At 41.1% G+C, this 18,880-nt stretch overlaps 1 protein-coding gene across 1 annotated transcript in view; it reads right to left on the bottom strand.

Annotated features, from left to right (window-relative positions):
• Window positions 1-18,880, bottom strand: part of SLC35F4 (solute carrier family 35 member F4) — a 284,934-nt gene that overhangs the window by 691 nt on the left and 265,363 nt on the right. The window contains exons 4-7 of the mRNA XM_060003436.1: window positions 16,821-17,040; window positions 7,468-7,593; window positions 5,391-5,583; window positions 1,952-2,041 (exon numbers count right to left, since the gene is read on the bottom strand). Coding sequence (XP_059859419.1) covers window positions 1,952-2,041; window positions 5,391-5,583; window positions 7,468-7,593; window positions 16,821-17,040 — 629 coding nt within the window. The remainder of the gene's footprint in view (window positions 1-1,951; window positions 2,042-5,390; window positions 5,584-7,467; window positions 7,594-16,820; window positions 17,041-18,880) is intronic.

The raw sequence follows: 18,880 nt of genomic DNA, 5'->3' as shown, positions 1-18,880 counted from the left end.
TTATTACAGAATATTGAGCAGAGTTCCCTGTGCTATACAGTAGGTCCTTGTTGGTTACCTATTTTAAATATAGCAGTGTGTACATGCAGTTTTATTTCTTAATACTTTTCCTCTGCATCCCTTCATGCTTCTCCAGTTTCACTGGACCACTGAAGATTTTTTAAGAGCCAGGCTTATTAATGTCTAGGTCTTTGCACATGCTAGTCTTTTTAAAAATTTTAATTGAGGTAAATTTCATATAAAATAAAATTAACCGGCTTAAAGTGAGTTTAGTAGCATTTTGTACATTCGTTTTGTACAGCTTAATGTACAACCGCCTCCATCTGTTTCCAAAACATTTTCATTATTTCAAAATAAAACCCTGTACCCATTAAGCAGTTACTCCCCAGCCCACTACTCTCACCTGGCAACCGTCAGCCTGCTGTGTGTCTGTGGATTTACCTATTCTAGATATTTCCTATAAATGGAAGCGTACAATATGTGACCTTTTGTATCTGGCTTCTTTTGCTTAGCATAATGTTTTTGAGGTTCAACCATACTGTAGCATGCGTTAGTGCTTCATTCCTTTTTATGGCTGAGTAATATCCCATTGTATCACAACTTGTTTATCAATTCATCTCTGGATGGTCATTTAGGTGTTTCCACCTTTGGCTGTTGTAAATAGTATGAACATTCACATACAAGGATATTTTTGAGTCCCTGTTTTCAGTTTTGCAGGAATGTAACTAGCAGTGGAATCATATATATGCTGTTCTCTTTGCATGGAATGCTCTTCCCTCTTCATATGCACTTCATCCAGCTAAACCCTCTGTTAGATCCCTCCCTTTACTCTTCTTGCAGGAAGCCTCCTTGGATGCCCCTCCTGTGTGCACTCAGAGCATTCAGTACATACCTCTATCAAAGCCATTCTCTCTCTACATTGTAATTACTCAGTTCCTTTCATCTCCTTTCTACACTACATGGTCCTGAGGGTAGAGGCTGTGTCTTATTCAGGATCTATCACCAGGTGTTAGCACAGTTGTTAGCATATACTAAGTGCTCAGAAATTATTTATCGAATGAATGAATTCATGGATGAATGAATGGAATTCCTTGACAACTCCACTCCTCCCTGATATGACTTTCCTCTAAATATCTTATAGTCCTTGGAGTGTTTTACACAATTTGATGATAAATTACTTTGTAGAGTTCTAAGTTATTTCATATATGTCGGTCTTGTTTTCCATATTCAGTGTAAGTTTCTTATGGGAACAATATCTTTTTTTCCCAGTCTCTTCTATAGTCATGATCACATAGTAAGTGCTCAATAAATATTTGCTGATTGTACTGGGGGTAAAGAAAGATGGCTACCTAAGACTTGGAAAAATAGAATTTTAAAATTAGAAGGACTATACAGTCATCCAGATAACCCACTTTCATTATTTGTCCCACGGACAGTTTACCTAGAAAGATTTTCCTGGAAAAGTAGCTTCTCCTCTTGTCCCTGAAGTGAGTCAAATTGCTTTTTTCTTATGTCTGTTCCAGAGGGCCATCTGCTGTGCCCCCAGGAGAGTCTTTCACAGCTCCCCATGGAGAGTCTGATGTGGTGCCAACACCTTGTATGTTTCCTACACTTTCATTAGTGATGTTTGAGACTCCTACCCTGGGATGCCTTTTGTTTCCATAGGACTTCCTCTAAAAATACCACAAAATGAGGTTGTCAGGGAGATTACATGAAACCCAAATGATACATTTGGTATTTAAGTCTAAAAGCACAACCAAGTTAAAACAGTGTTTGTAGCTGGAAATTTAAAATGTGATGCATAGTTATTCTGTTGTCTGCCACCTTCATGATATTTAAAAACATCTTCCCAGGCAAGTGACATAACTCACAATTGCTCGAAGAAACAATTCAGGGTATAAAACAAACACAAGCAGGAGACTTCCTGTGCACACGTCAAATCGTACAGTACCTGCATTTCCAGGAACGCTGAGCACTGTTCCGATGGAGATGAGGATTGGGTATGTCAGCACCACACCAACATTCACCAGGATGTTGAAGGCTGTAAAATAAAGGAGGATATACAGGATAAAGGGGAATTGCTATGCTGGGCTCTTTCCTTCTTAACATAAAAGAATCCATGTCTATGCTAAACATGCCTTCTAAATTATCTGTACCATTGGTCAATTAATCCTCTAATTCTGGAGATGGATTCATATGTATTGTACCTGAAATAGTCATATTCCTTTTTCCTCCTCTGCTATCCTGGCTGCCTGATCTCTTGGTTGGCAAAGGGGGTAGGGAGCCATGCAAAGAAGTGAAATAATCAATTCAGTACCCTGCTCATTAGCACTATTAAGTTGAGCCAGAGGTTGAAAGCTGGTGACTGATTGGGGCTTTCTCCCTTGTTACTTTACTATATCATGCTATATTCCTGAATAACTAAAAGGCCCTGGTGTTACTGCCTAACAGAAGATCTGTCCAAGGATGGCCTATGCTGCATTATTCCCTCTCTTTTGGGGTGAGCATTACATGAGCAAACAAAGTTGTGTGCAGTGTAATTCACCGAACCCCAGGCACCTTTTCCACATCCTGATTTGTACACAGATAACCCCAGGGCAGGTCCACAGAACCAACTGTAGGTATAACTTGATACCATTTAATACATATCTTCTGACATTTTTAGGTAAATATAAAGTTAGTTAAAATAATTATCTACACAAAAATGATCAAAATTACTTGTTTTCGAAAAGAAAATGATAAATTACATAGCATTATTTTAATAGATTTCAAGCTAATGTTTATTTTAGGGGTTAGAGAAATGAATCTTAACAACTACAAAAAGTCCTCAATTCAGAAAGGATCTCTACGGAAATGACTCTAAATGCTGTTGCCCATTCTCTGTAGAACCAAAGATGGTTCTAGAACCATTCCAGTTAGGACAGTGTTTATTCTTCTACTGTTACCTATAATTCTTACTTTAATTAAGCTCACTAACTTAGTCATCTGGAGTCACTCCTGCTTGTTAGTTAGAGACGGTGGGTTGGACTTTCACAAAACTTGGGCTTGTTCATAATTTTCATACAATAGTAGTGGCAATCAAGGCAGAGGACCTTCCTAAGTTGATAACTACTCCTTAATGGCAGAGCTGCAATGGGAATGAATATTCCAGCATCTCAACTCTCTCCTCAAGTTTAGGGAGTCAAATATGACCTGTTCTAACAAATCAGGAATTTATTAAACACAGCACAGACTTTGCTAAACTTCCCAACTGTCATTTTATTGGCTGAACTGGATATTTTAGCAGATTGATAGGAAGTATTGGTATTTGGTTGAGAACTGAGCTTTTCTCACTCAACAAGGACCGAGTGGCTTCACTGCTTTTCCTTAGTGCTTTAGGTGGAACACTTACAAGCTCTTTTGACAATCTCAGGACAAGAATACATAATTCAATATGTTGTCTATAGCACGGGGCCCTGCCCGAGTTTAAGTGGGCCTCAGACATGTCAGGTGAATGGATGATGTCAATCTGCACGTGGGCTATGGCCAAGCCAGAGCAGGAATGAGGCCAGGTGAACCTAAGCAGATTGAAGCCATAGTTATAGGTGATGGGGGTTGGGGTCAGAGTTCAGCCTGCTCTTTGCCTCTCAGATCTGTCTCCAGCCCTGCTCTCACTAGATCATATCTGATTCCTATGGAGAAGAGAAGGTGGCACTAAAAACTCAAGAGCAGAAGCACTGAAGATTGTAAAACCCTGGGGTGTGTAACACAGTCAGGAGAGAGGCTGTCTCCTCATTTTGTCACAGGGCAACCCTGGCACAGAGAGGGCTCCAGGCACGGGGATGAGCCTGTGGGGCAGCTCTAAGCTGGGTGGCACTGCACCCAGTGCAGTGTGGAGATCACGCTGCTTGGTGGAGAACTGCAGGGTCTGGCTAGCATGGGTGATGCCCTGCCTGAGCAGGCTTGCTTAGGAGCACGTATTAGAGGTGCCAAGGGATCAACGTGGGTGGAGGGCTACTTTGCAGCAAGCTGGAGATCACGGGTCACAGCTGGGGCCAAGAGGTAGTGAAATTTGGGCTATGGTTATTCCCAATTAGATTGTTTTTGGCCAGGAAGAGATCTAGGCACTTTTAATTAGGGTGTTTTGGTCTTATGGAAAGACTGCTATTGATTTCTACTACTCAATTTAGCACAGGTTGTGAGCGGTCATAACTACACATTTTTGGCCTTCAAAAGTAGAATTTAAAGGATCAACAGTTAATGTTTGATCTTTCTCGTGAGTGTTTCCTGTCTAGTTGAAGAGCTCCCCTTAGGGGCCTGGGCCAGAGTAGAAGAAGATGACCCAATGTCTTTGTGGGAACGAAAACAAGGGCATTCTTTTTCCCTCCTAAGACTTGCAGTGCTGTTTCAGACTGTGTCATCTTGATAAATAAGGTCAACTGAGGGGCGGCAGATGTCCTGCAGGTCCAGTATGGCAGGTGAACATGGAGTAGGCAGAGGGTGCTGTTACTGGGTGGAACGGGGGGAGAGGAGCAGAATGAAAGGGGTTTGATTCTGAGCAGAGACACTGAGTCATTGGGTGTTTGTTGTTATTCAACTGCTTGGTGAGGAAAGAATGGGCTTGTTATATTGAGGTTCCTCTCACATTAAATGAAAGCGCAGCTGGAAAGTGGGAGCCCCCAGCTGCTCAGGTGAAGCAGACAGCCTCAGAGTCATGGGGAGTTGGGAGACAGAACATGAGAAACACTCCAGGTGGCTATTTCTTCGTCATCTGCTAGGCACAGCCTACTTAGCAGGGCCACCTCGTCCTGTTCTGTCATCTTCTCTTTCTCGGTGAGGGTTTCCCATCTCAAACTCATTCTCCAGACACGACCAGAGTAGACTGTTTAGAATGCAGATGTAAGCCTGTCACCTCCCTGCTTAAAGATCATTAAGTGGATTTGAAAGCCAATCCCCTCAACATGGCGTTCCAGGCCCTCCGTGACCTGCTGCCCTCCCGAATGACATCTCCTTCCTTCCTCCCCAGTTCCTTCTGCACTTGGTGCTCCTGCCATTTTGATCCACTTTGAGTCCCTTGAATCCCCCATCCACTCTCCCCCCCACCTGACACACTGTGCCACACACGGAACACAGTAACATCATACAGTACATCATGAAGCATGGACGAGGCTACTTGAGGATCCGTGGTGATCAGCTCAACACTTAACCCATGGGAGGCATACTAGCTGGATAGCTCTGATCTAATCAAGCAATAATCTGCAAAGAACTTTGCAACCATTAACCAACGTTAGGTAAGTTTGGGAAAGAGAGGACAGGGGTACCCAAAGGAATAATCTTACTATGACAATTTAACTCTCCAAGGAGAGGTCAAGTGACATAGGAAATGGAAGGCAAAACCCAGGGCCACTTACCCAGCCAGAGCCCTGCCATCCCGCAGAGACAGCCCCACGGCAGAGCTGCAAACGAGGACCAGTGCTCCACCTTGGTGAGATACAGGATGACCGGGGTGAAGGAGATGAAGATTAAGTTGAAGAAACCCAAAGTGGAGACAAAGTGTGCTGCTTCACCAAAGTTGGCACTTCCGAGAAACATCTTAAACAAAACCTAGAACGAGAAAGGAACTCATTAGCCACACAGTCAGGGACATTGCTGTATCAGAAAGGCAATTTCTACATCATGAACTAACTGGCCCAGGGTTTAGGCTCTATGTCTTCTTATCCCACCATCTCCATGGCACTAAATGTGCTGCTGAGATAAGGAATTCAAATGCCCTCTAGCCTTCATATGAAACAGCAAATGCCATAAAATGAATTCCACTTTCTGTGCCACAGGGAAACACTGGGAAAAACACCACCATCAGTTATGGCTATGGCGTGGATGATAAATAAGAGTGCAGACAAGCCCAGAAACATCTAGGATTGAGGTGCTGTCAGTTCTTCTCTTCAAGCATGGGATTCATTTTACCCTTATTTTGACAGGTACTGAAAACTAAATTGGACAGAGAGAGCCTATCATTATATTACTGAGAGAAATAGTAACAATGCCATGGATTTATAAGCACTTTTCTCTCTGAGCCTAAAATATTTTCACAAGTACCGTATTCTCCAGATTTAAAAAAAGATGGTCTTTGTTTTCTGGATTATAAATCTGTGTGTAGAAAAAGATGGCAAGGAGACATGTATAGCTAACCTAAATCACCCATCAGGCTGGGGAGGAGCCAGTTCTCTAGTCCATATTTCTTGGCTTTTTAACCCCTCTGCTTCCTTTATTAATCCTTAAACAATGTAGCACAGAGTATCTCTTTTCTATGGTGCACATACGATTTTGTGCATGTCAGCAAAATATTACCACTCCCAGAATGAATACATCTGTAACATGGTCAGGAGAATTCTCTCTATAAAAGAGCCATCCCAGGCATATAGCAAGTCCGGGTATTGCTTTTAATTTCAACTAAACGTATCATTTTCTTCTCTTGAGAGACTTAAGAGAACTTGAGCACGTGCTCGTGGTATTTGGTCCCATCACACATCTCCGTGGAGACTCAGTTGGGGGCAAGTTAGACACCAATGGTGATTGAGTGAACACCTGTCAAGCTTGTCACAGAATCAGTGGGCCAGGAAATGTCGATATGGAAATAGACACAATGTCCTCTGAGCAGCAGAGTTGATGAATAATCGGAACAGGCATCCGGGGGGGATGCAAAGGGCATTTTCTGCCTTTCAGAGAGGATTTTCTCATTGAAACCCCAAGAGAGGTGAAAGTGGAACAGTTCTTTAGCTACATCCAGAAAGTTGGCTCTGAAAAGTGGAGCTTCTGTGAATAACCTTTTAGATCTGCTCTCTTAATCCTCACTTCTGAAGTCAGGGACAGTGACTCCGAATAGAGCTTTCACTGATGACAGGCCACCCCAGGGGAGAAAGAACTGTGAGTACAAACCCAGAGTATCCATCAGAGAGGAAAAGAGGCTCTTCATTTAGCTCATAACACGGCACGGGGTTAATATGCAACAAACAGTAAACTCTCAAGGTATTTTTAATACCTCATGGTAGTTGAAATAATGACCTCAGTAGTTAATTAAAGAAACATAGGGGAGAAGTCTTCCTCGGCTCCTGCTATAACTGATGGATGATTTGGGAGGGTTCGGGGCACGGACCACGGGCTTTGGAGTTGACCAGTCTGAGTTTAAATCTTGGCTCTATCACTTCCTGGCTGGATGATCTTGGACAAGTTACTTAATCTTTCAAAGTCTCAGTTTCCTCATCTGGAAAGTGGGGATAAGTACCTATGCCTCATAAAGGTGCATTAACACAGGTGAAAATTTCTAGCAAGCACCCAGCCTGTAGCAAGTACTCAATAATTGGTACTTGTTATTATTTAAACCATCTTTTTTTTTTGCAAGTCAAGATTTTCTTTGTCCTTCCTTCTTTTATTACTTAAAAGTCTAAGCTGCGAATGACAGTTGAGTACATAAGGAAGTGCACAAAATACCTTATACAGTGCAGATGTCGAGGCCGAGCCCACTGCAAATGCTACTCCTATGATGGAATCAGCGTGGAAATTATCTGCATACGCCATCATGACGATGCCAGTGATTGCCATTATTGCGGCAACTATCTATCAAGTAGAATGCAAAGAGAAAAAAATTTTTAATTGATGCCTCCATACCCCAGAGAAGCAATTGAAGGCTTCGTGGGAGTTGCTACATGCTTCCTCAAACCCAATTACCTCTTGTACATCACTGTTTAAATGTAGGAAAGGTCAGTATTAGCAAGAAATCCATATGCTCATGAGACATCCAGGCAGAAAATATAGAAGCTGCTCACATTCTAATTAAGGGCTAGTAATTGTAGTTTAATTTTTAGATCAACTTCCTAGAGATTAATACCCATAGTGGTGAAATAAATTTCATAGGAAGTCACTTCTTAGCATTTTCATCTGTACTGTGTTCTTTTTCCTCAGACAATTCAGCATACATTTTAATCAGCTCCTTGGATCAATGCATGTTTCTGAACATCTCCACATAACCAGAACTTGATTATGGAGACATAATATTAATGCAGCTAGGAGGACACTTTTAGGCCAAAGTGAAAAAAGGAAAGAGAATAATCTTTCAGAGTGATTTATAAGGAGCGAGCTGAGTTTGCACTGTCACTTGGAATATCAAACGGAGGCTAGTTCTTCCTTTTGTTTACATGCAAATTAAGCCACAGAAAGATAATTTCATTCAATTATTCTAGAGCATTAGCTGTATAAAGTGAAATATTAAGAATTTGATTGAAATCATAATGGTTGACTGTAAATTAATATGATCCTTGGTATATTCCAAACAGGAGTCCACTTCCTTTGTGAAATGCCGGTTGGCATCTCTTTAATTTACCTTGAACTGGTTCTACTGGAAAACATTTTAGAGCTACAATAAACAGTAAAATGACAACCCTGGAATAGGAAACACTATGTCATTTCCTTGTGAAATAGTCTCACTGACTTTAAAATCATGATGCAACTTTGTGGGAAATTTAAATATACCTGGTGATCAATTTTGTTAAGCTTCAGTTCTGAGTATTCGCAAGTAAATCAGTTCCTCTGTAGATAGACTTCTCACATGTGGGATATTTTTTGACCCTTTGAAATATTATTTAGTGAATTATTCATTACAACAAAATGTAGATCTTCAACATGCAACTGTAGACTTGCTGAAGGCCAGTGCAAAGTATGATAACGGTGGCACATATAATTTAGATGCTGTTAAAGCATTTCTTTTGTTAATGACCACCCAAAGCAAGGGCACAGCTGGTTTCAGAGCCAGCTCCATACTGAAGCGTCTTTTATGAAAAGCAGCAGGAGTACTTGAGAACAGAAGCCGACTTGTCAGCAGTGAAAAACTGTCTTCATAAAGCGTTATCCAGGAGGCTGCTTGGTGTGTGGGGGGGTCATTGCTCTTGCTGACTGAGTATCACAGTCTCTAAACCTTCTAGCCATGTGTTCCAGTTAGACTATGCCTCAAACTATAGGGAATAGAATTTAATACAAATGCACACAATGTGAGGTGTCAAGGAAATTTTCCAAACAGGAAGTCATAGACTCATAAATAAACATGGTGAAGTGGTTACTTAGACCTGGGAATTCTGTGAGACTTATCATTTTCTTTGATTTGGGGATTTATAGTTCAGCCAGGGATTTGCAACATTTCTTTGGGCAATCTGATGTCAGAGAAATGAAAAGTTACATTAAACACTGGCAGTTTCTGACTTGTTTTTGTGTTAATTAATGTTCATAGGTTAAAGCATTCATGTTCACAGATAGATTTCCCTCAAAATACTGAACTTGTAGGATAATAAATTTGAATTAATACTTGTTTTCTTTTTACCAAACATCAGATGTATTTTCTTAGTCAAAAAAATAGGTAGTGTCTTCAAGACAGGGGTAATAGAACACAGTGTTAATCCTAATGAAACTTTAACGTGATGTGCTGTTTAATATTTAAAATTATTAAAATTATTCTATAATATACAATATCTGGGTTTAAGCAATTGTGTATAATATATAATTCTTGGCTTAGGGAATTCTGAAAACAAACAGTCCATACAAAAAATTTAAAAAAAAGGGAAAAACCAAAAACACTGTCTGGAAAGTGTTGAACATTTAATACCATTATCCCCAGGATATGACCCGGTTGGGAACACTTTCTTTTCTGAGTCAGCCATTAGTAAAAATACATATGCACTGTATTTATTTCTATTATAAGTTTTCTCAAGATAGGAATTGGACGTGGACATAGATTACATAAGTTTATAGCAATTCAGAATTATAGTCATGATGAGCGTCTTAAAGGCTCCATTACATTTTATATTTAAGTGCTTGTGAAAATATTAGCTCAGACCACTTAAATTGTCATATCTATTATACCAATGTCTCTTTGAATTGCGGTCACGGAGAGAAGCATTTTTCACTTCAGGGGGCCAGACAGTGCTGTTAGTTAAGTTCCAAAAGCATGAAAATCTGAATACTTCCAATGTTAGAAAAATTCCTCTCTATGGTATGAACAGGTATTTATAGGTTAATAATTTATAGGTTATATAGGTTACCTGGGGGGAAAAGAGAAATTATTTTCCACATTTCTATTTAAATTTCACAGCTATCTGATAGAACAAGTTCTCTATGGCCATGTTTAAAAATTTTTTTTCAGTATGTTTCTTATCTACACAGTTGGAACTGAGGGAAGGGAGCTCAGCTAATCTAGAAAATGCAGGGAAGTGTTGGGTTGGCAGGCTCATTTGGAGTGGTTGTTTGGATGATCTTAGAGTGGTTCTGCCTGGAACTATTGGTTCATTGCAGAGTAAATATTCTTGAGATTTCTGGAGAATATGTAACCCAAGCACAGGTCTGAGTCATGTGCGTTTTCAGAAGTAATCAATCGTTAAGGAAGGATTGCTAGTCTGTCTTCTCAACAAAAAAAGTACAAAATGATTCTTCTTGTGCTCAGGATGCTGGAAATGTACCTGCAGGAAGCCAGCGCTTTAAGTACCGTGTCAGAAGGGCTCACGTGTGACATCCACATGCTGACAAACACAGCAATGCTTCTGAGCACATTGGCGTCCACGTGAGGGACTCCTCTGCCGATGGTGCCACGTCATGGTGCCACCTGCTTGGCTTCAGAAAAACATGGCTCTCCTCACAACCTACTCCAGTTGCAGCCCCATAACCAACCAGAGGTGTCTAAATAAGATGGAAACCCACCACAACCGTTACTTGAATCTGACCTGGGTGAAAATGTTGGTAACCATAGTGATCGTAAAGCGGCCGATGCCTCATTTCTAACCTTCTAAACCTCTGGGTTCTCTCGCATCATGGTGTGCCCACCTGGGGTGAATACCCTGAGGAAGAGGATTTATTTATTTAGCCCATTATCTTTGCGTACTCCTTGAGCGACATCACCACCCGAGCCAACTACCTTCCTCTGTGGGGTCACTTCCCTCCCAGAGTCTCTGCGTCAACTCTCAGGGCCAATCAGAGGGGGACCATGAGGGGGACCTGTTCTTAGAGCCCAAAGAGGGCTTTAACAGTAAACATCTGGTGATCTCACTGAAATGTATACTACCTGTGGCCCTGCCTGAAAGCAAGGTTTCTTTCCCATCCCAAAGAATTAGTTTGTATAGATAAAACCTAGAGAAATAGCTGGCTTTTGGCTGATTTTTGTTTTCTTTTATCTTCATTGTTTTCCTCTTTTGACTCAGGGCCTCAAAACCCAAAAGGGTCCGGCCCTGCTCTGGATCTCCAGGACGGTTTATGAGCCTCATTACAGTCACTGTGTTTCCCACTGACGAATGATTTCCAGAACTATCATTCGCATAACAATATCAGCTCTTTTAGGATTCAGGGTATTGAGATGAACCTTTAACTGCTTCTCTTTCTAACTGTAACCCAAACATCTTTCCTTAATTTGCCATGTGGTTAACCCTGTTTCTGGAGCTGGGTGGAGCAGGTAGGAGCTTCCCCGGCTTTCAATGGACCTTGAATCCCAAGCCTACATCAGGCTCTGAAATGGGGGGCCTCAAAGCTATACTGCTGGCCAGACTGCACTCAAGTTCAAGACTCAAGGTTAGCAGCTGAAGGTGGGATACACATTCATAGTCTGGCCAATGAGACCTGCACTGGTGATCATCCTTCTTCCCTCTGAGTGTATTTGCATAGAGTCCATTTTCAGGGAACCATGGCTACACAGAATCCTTAAATTTGTCCACATGTTACGTTTAAGCTTCCATAAAGAAGAGCCATCTGTTTTACTCAGAGCCACTGAAATTGGACAAGAGTTGACGTGTGAGAAATGAAAGAGGTGGGCAGTCCGCAGCTGTCCGGATTCTCTGTGTGTGTGTGTGTGTGTGTGTGTGTGTGTGTGTGTGTGTGTGTGTGTGAGGGGGAGGTGGGTGGGTCCCTGGGTCGGGGCAGGTCAAGCCTGAGACTCAAACTAAGATTCCCATCCTCCACCCCACTGCCACACACATACACATCTGTTTTTATATGAAAAAAAACCCATCTGAAAACGATCCCAAAGGAAGACCAGGATGGAAGAGAAGGAAAGAAATCCCGGAAGGAAAGACTCCAGAGTACGTGTGGAAGGTAGAGGAGACCTATTGACTGCACCTTGTTGACAGGGGTTATGGGTTCCTTGAGGGCATAAAATCGGAGAGCCTTCCCAACTCAGCTTTCCCCTCCCTGTATTCGTGAAGCATTCTCCTGCCAAGAGGAGGATGAAAGGGGAAGAGCCCCACTACCCATCCTCTACTGCCTCCAGAGGGAAGCATGAAGGTTCTAGACAGAGCAGTCTGCACTTCCCAGGAATGAAGAGTTAACTGCAGAAATGCCAATCAGAGGCAAGATGGAAACAAGATTGTCTTGAATCTTATCTAAATATGTAATATCGGCACAAATCAGTAGCAGCTCAGCTCCAGGGTCCTGATTGATTTAGAGTGCCCTGGAGCCCAATTTGAATTCAGAGAAGAGCAGTTTAAGCAATGAAAGATTCCATTTAACTGTCATACCCCAGTCAGTTCTTGGCGGATGGAGGAAAGTCTACAAAAGTTTGGGAAACTAAACACATAAGGACCCAATTATACCTAGAAAATAGGTGGCTACCAAGCTGAAGGGGGACACAAATTCATTTCCTCAATCTGCTATAAAAGTTGGGGTCTGCTGAACCATTCATCGCCCACCAATTTTCTTCACATGTTCAAGGAAATTTGAAAATGAATGAACATTTTCAATTAATAATATAAAAATAAGGGGGGACAAGATCTGAAAGAAAGGGTGTTAATTTTCTAGTCTGACATTTACTTTTCATTGGAGTGAAATGGATGCCAGTGATAGAGAAGAAAACCTGAAGCAGTGGCTCATTTTTTTTTTTTTGAGGAGAACCTTTTTTTATTGATATTCTGTGATCAATATCAATGTCATTGATATTCAGTGATATTCTTGTTCTGATGAATTTAAGAATGCTAGCTAAACAAAACAGGATCTTGGAGATGGGAAAAACACCCATCTTCAATGCTGCAAGAGCTGGATTCTCACTTAGCAACATTTTTGCAATTAAAAAGAAAGGTCTTTTAAAGAAGTTTACTAATTTCCACATGATTATCATACATCAGCTGTAAGCAACTACTTATGAGTTTTTTTAACACACCAAAACTCACCAGCAAACTGGCTGAAAGAATTTCATAATAGAAAACTAAATGTATGGCAGACTACCGTTCCATCTGTGATTCAATCAAAATTCCAAGGAAACTAAATATTAACAAGTTATTCAAAACATATAATTAGTTTTTATGTGAGCATTGCTAATGCTGGCCAACTGGTGCTCCAGATAAACCCGTATTTACTGATATTATAATTTAAAGCATCCTTTATTCGGTTCATCGTGTCATTTTGACGTGAAAAATAGAAGTAGGGGGGCTTCCCTGGTGGCGCAGTGGTTGAGAGTCCGCCTGCCGATGCAGGGGACGCGGGTTCGTGCCCCGGTCTGGGAAGATCCCACATGCCGCGGAGCGGCTGGGCCCGTGAGCCATGGCCGCTGGGCCTGCGCGTCCGGAGCCTGTGCTCGGCGACGGGAGAGGCCGCAACGGTGAGAGGCCCGCGTACCGCAAAAAAAAAAAAAAGAAGTAGGGGAGGCCATATGTTTTATCTTAAGGGTGATAATTCTTGGGGTCATGCAAATGAGAATCATAATCCCCAAACTATCTTTTTCTGAGCTACTGAAGACTTAGAATGAGTCAGAAATATACATTTTGATTTGATGACTGAAAGCAACCCTTTAACTATTAAAAAAAAAAGAGTAGTCCAAGTGGGGTGGCATCTACAGGCTGTGTCCTATTTATGGGTGTAGGCAATAAGAGCTGCATTTATGTTGTCAGTATTGTATTTGTCCTCCTCTAATTTCTCAAATGACCTAATTATACATGTTCTCAATATGTCTCAGAAGGAAAAGAACTGCTGATGTGGTCAAAAGGCAAAATGCTGAATATGTTTCAGTGCTTCTTATATTCCATGGCCTGATTATGGGCATTATTAAAATTACACCTTGACATTCTTCTAGAACATGGCATTAAACACTTCCTAATGTTTCACAGTGAGAAGTAAAGCACTTCCTGTCATTTAAAAAGAAAAATACCTGACTTCTCCCAGCATGCCTGACATTAATACTTACTATTTTGTCATTATGATGTCTTAATTTACGTATTTACTTGTTAACAACTACTTGTTGGCTACTCAACAATTCTTCTATCAGGTCTTATTACTTACAGATGCTGTATTAGTTTCCTGAGGCTGCTGTAACAAATTACCACAAACTTGGTTACTAAAAACAGCAGAAATCTATTCTCTCATAGTTCTGGAGGCCAGAAGTTCAAAATTGGGCAGGGCCACGCTCCCAACAGCCACTCTGGGAGAGAATAATATTACATTCCTGCCTCTTCCAGGTTCTGGCGGCTGCCCTGGCTTTCCTGGGCTTGTGGCTGCATCACTCCAATCTCTATCTCTGTGGTCACATTGCCTTCTCCTCTTCTGTGTGTCTTTCCTGTGTGTGTCTTTTATAAGGATACTTGTTATTGGATTTAGGAGCCACCCAGATCAACCAGGATGATCTCCTCTTTGCAAAATCCTTAAGTTAATTATGTCTGCAAAGACTATTTTTCCAAGTAAGGTCACATTCACAGGTTCTGGGGATTAGAGTGTGGACACCTTATTGGGGGCCACCATTAAACCCACCACAGATGCAAATTTTAAGATAGAAATGCTTTGTAGCTTCTAGGCAGATTTCCTAAATCTGCCATTTAAATGTTACACAGCTGAGCTTTTCCCCCTAAAAGTCCTCAAATAAACATCAAGCTTCTTTTGATATGACCCCTTGCATAAGTAAGTTCCATGGTTAAATGCATTCATTCACTCTAATACAATTGATTTGTTCACTGGTAAATCTAATAGTGAACATATCTATTTCCTTTTGGTATTCACATGACACTGAAAGAGTAGAAAAGCCCCTAAATCTCCTTTCTTGCCCTCTCTTCTGACAAGGCCCTCCAAATACTCATGGGTGATCCAACGTGGTAGTAGATAGACAAGAGAAAGATCTTGTAAGCATGAGTTCATTCACTATATCCTTAAATACGAAGAGTCTCTACTTTGTCCTTTGTATCATTCTAGGTGTTAGAGATAGAGGTAGAACTAGTTTCATGGGCATATGACCTGTGCAGATGCAGTGGGCTCCCTGATGTTGCCATGTTGAAACTATTCACAATTTTTTTTTTTTTTTTTTTTTTGCGGTACGCGGGCCTCTCACTGTTGTGGCCTCTCCCGTTTCAGAGCACAGCCTCCAGACGTGCAGGCTCAGCGGCCATGGCTCACAGGCCCAGCTGCTCCGCAGCATGTGGGACCCTCCCGGACCGGGGCACGAACCCGTGTCCCCTGCATTGGCAGGCGGACTCTCAACCACTGCGCCACCAGGGAAGCCCTAGTCACAATTTTTTTCAACAGGAGGCCTGCATTTTCACTTTTCCACAAATTATGTAGCCCAAGCTGAATGGATCAGTGAGCAATGTAAAGAAGGTTCTTGTTCTCAAGTACTTGTCAGGGCACGTGATGTTGGACAGACAGTACCAATGCTCCATGTGTGAAAACATGATGCTAAGCCCTTTGGGTGTGAAATCTAAGATTAGCTATGGAGAATGAGTATGGGACCACATCTGGTATAGTTTAATGGTATCATGGACTGATTCAGTTTCTTGTGTTGTCTTCTGCTGTAGCTTTTCACTTGTTCATGTCAAGTTTCAGTTCTGAATTTCTGAGCAGCATTTCCCAAGATACAACCAGAATTAGCTAATTAGCTATTAAGATGAAGTTTTCAGGATGATACCTGTCACAAACTCTCTCTAATATAAACATGAATTTCAGCATTTAGCAGGGCAAGGACCCTGGAATCATTGCAACAAGAGCAATATTTTGATAGCAAAACGTGTTTCAAATCCAGTCTTGGACATCTCTTTCGGAGAACAATAATTGTGTGATGTTTATCTTCTGGAAGAAGGCTATTCGTTTGGACTTCCTTTCAAAGAACTGTTTACTCAATATTTTCATCATGGTGGCGTACCAGATTATATGAATGAGGTCTGGCTCCTTACATCTGCGTGGTTTTCCATCAATCTAACAAAGATCAGGCATACAAAAAAAATTTTATTTTTAAATCCATGTTACCTGTGAAAGGGATGAACTCAGAACTGAAGTGGCTGGTGGAAGTTTAATGCAGTTCAATTAAGGATTTGTACCCCAAAGTACGAGTTATTGCTTTTAGTTCCATATCTAGTTAGTCACACTAGATATATAGCCACTTTTAACAGCATCGTGCCATTATTGGTCACTTTAATTACTGTTTGGTAACCTTATCTACTTCCACCAATATTAAATCCATCTCTGGGGGGAAGAGACATGAGGGAGTTGTCCCAACATATGTTGATTGGAAAAAAAGCAAATCATAATCTTTACTGTGGCTAATTTTCTCAGACCCTTCTTTCCCGAGGACAGAAGGAGTTGATCACACCATCAATTCTAAGAAAAGAACTTCTTTTCCCTGAGTGCCTCCTGTTGAAATCAGCTGACTGATTCCAATGGAAACAATCTCTTTATCGTCTCATGATGTTGTAACTGCCTGGGCGTCCTAACGCAACTTCAAATTTCAATCTGTACTCAGAACCAATGGGAAAAGTTTTGCAGAAACTCCACAAAACAAAGCAGCTCTCCTGATACCAAGGATCTATGATTAAATGCGGCCTTACGCATTGAATCAAGTGTGCCATTACCCTCACTCCCATGAACCTGTCTTTCAGCACGATCCACGACAGCAAGAAGACAAAGGCTTTGTTACAACAGAACAGAGCAGAGACATCTGTGGCTGTCAGCTTCTTTAAAGCCAGTAAATACAGGTAATTAGTCAAAGTCCATAGAATAGAAAAGGGAGCAGTTCTTTTAAGAAAGAGCTTCAATGTCAGACCATCTTCACCAAAAATTCGACTGCATTCCCTAGAGAAGAAATAGAGGTTAATAGTCAGGTATTAATTTTAACACATCTTGTGTAGACTAACTCTTGATAGCCATTTTTAGCCAAGAGCACAAACCCTGAAGACCCATCATTCATCTGTGGAACCTACTGAACCCAGTTCTGCCACCTACGGGCTGTGAGTGCAAAGGGTTCCATGGAGGAGTCCACATCTCCCCAGGCACAGAGCTAAGCCTTTCCTACCCATTCTCTGGAGATTCCTGGGGGTAGCCATTCTGCTGTTGCCAAACATTCTCAGAGAAGCCCGGAGAAATCCAGAAATGAATGGTTGCTGGAATTACTAGCTATTCGAAGAGACAGATGATTCTTTCCCAGTGGACGAATACAACAGGGTCAAGATGGTTCGTACTGTTTGAATAGGCTACAGACCACATGCAGCCTCATGTATCATGTGTAGGCGTGCACAGCTTGGGATTTTATTATTCCCAAAACTTTATGCCTTTTTCTGACATATCTGCCCAATGGACAAATTTCTTTTTCCTCTAGCATTTTTAAGGCAGAAAAAAAAATGAAGGAAGCATCTGTGATAACCCCCAAATGGTAAAATAAATAAATAAAATTCAGGTTGCATTTATGTACAGACACCTGGCCATTCTGGAGGAATTGTCTGAATTCATTGTGTAAAAATAGTCATTTCAGTTAAATCTTTGATTTGCTTGGTTTCTGACTAAATTGATTATTTAGCCCAAAGAATTGTTTTAATCAAAATGTTGAAGCTAGCGATACATATAGGCAACATCAAAAGTGATAGAATAGCAGTGCCTTTTTGATTATGGACTGAAAACAGGCTCTGAAAATTCAGCTTTATTTTTTTCACTCAGTTGTACGTGAACATTCAAGCGTTCATTGGGCAACTATCTTGTGCCAGGCGTTGTATTTTCAAGAGTAGTATAAATATTCTGTTTAAAGCAACAAGTTATTCATATTTGCACATTTATAATGTTTATAAATCTATTTAAATGGCTCTATGTAATACTAGTTTCTGGTTTCTCTTCTAGCTCTTTCTGAAGAGAAATAATTATGCCTCAAAGTATTGCAAAGCAAAGTAATCTCCAGCCAGTGTTTGCCTCCCATGTATGAAGCAATGTACCCCATAGGAGGACCACATGGGGGGAGGGTGTGACAAAGTGGTGAGGCTCCAAGCACAGGGATACGGCTTTCAAAATCAAGCCTCATAGTAAACGTTGCTTCCAAGCAGCTGAGAACACAGGGAATCATAGGCCAGTGATTCTGGGAAGGTTAAAAATGCATTTTGAACACATAGACAGTCATGTGGTGACTTTACTTTCATGTGGCAGACAACCAACATGGAAAGACTTTTGTAAAATGGAAATGGGATTCCCAAAGGTAAATTTTAACTTGAAGGAGACAAAACATCAATGAAGGGACTAAATAAGCCAGAGGCAAAGCCTTTTGCAAAGTAAACAGAAATTACACGTGCTCACACACACAGGTAAATGGATGGGCTCTCTGTTTTGTTTTATTGACGTGTAGTTGATTTACATTATTATAAAATGGATGGCCTGTTTTGTGTTACTGAAGTGTAGTTGATTTACAGTATTATAAAATGGATGGCCTTTCTAAAGCCCTACCTTTGAGATCCTCAAATCAGAGTTACACACAGAGCAAGCAGCAGTTTTCATAGAGCAACTGGGCACACATTTTGTGTGCTGTACTTACAAAGGGATTTGCTCTGTGAGGAAGTCTGCCAGGGAGAGCTGGAGTGGAGAGTCGTGGGTTTATCCTGACATCTATAACTGCTAAATGTCCTTTAAAATACACGTTTATTAAGAACCACAACAA

Source organism: Delphinus delphis, chromosome 2 (genome assembly GCF_949987515.2).
Source record: "Delphinus delphis chromosome 2, mDelDel1.2, whole genome shotgun sequence".
Classification (NCBI taxonomy): domain Eukaryota; kingdom Metazoa; phylum Chordata; class Mammalia; order Artiodactyla; family Delphinidae; genus Delphinus; species Delphinus delphis.
Note: the sequence above shows the minus strand (reverse complement) of the source record. Positions and strands in the feature narration are given on the sequence as shown.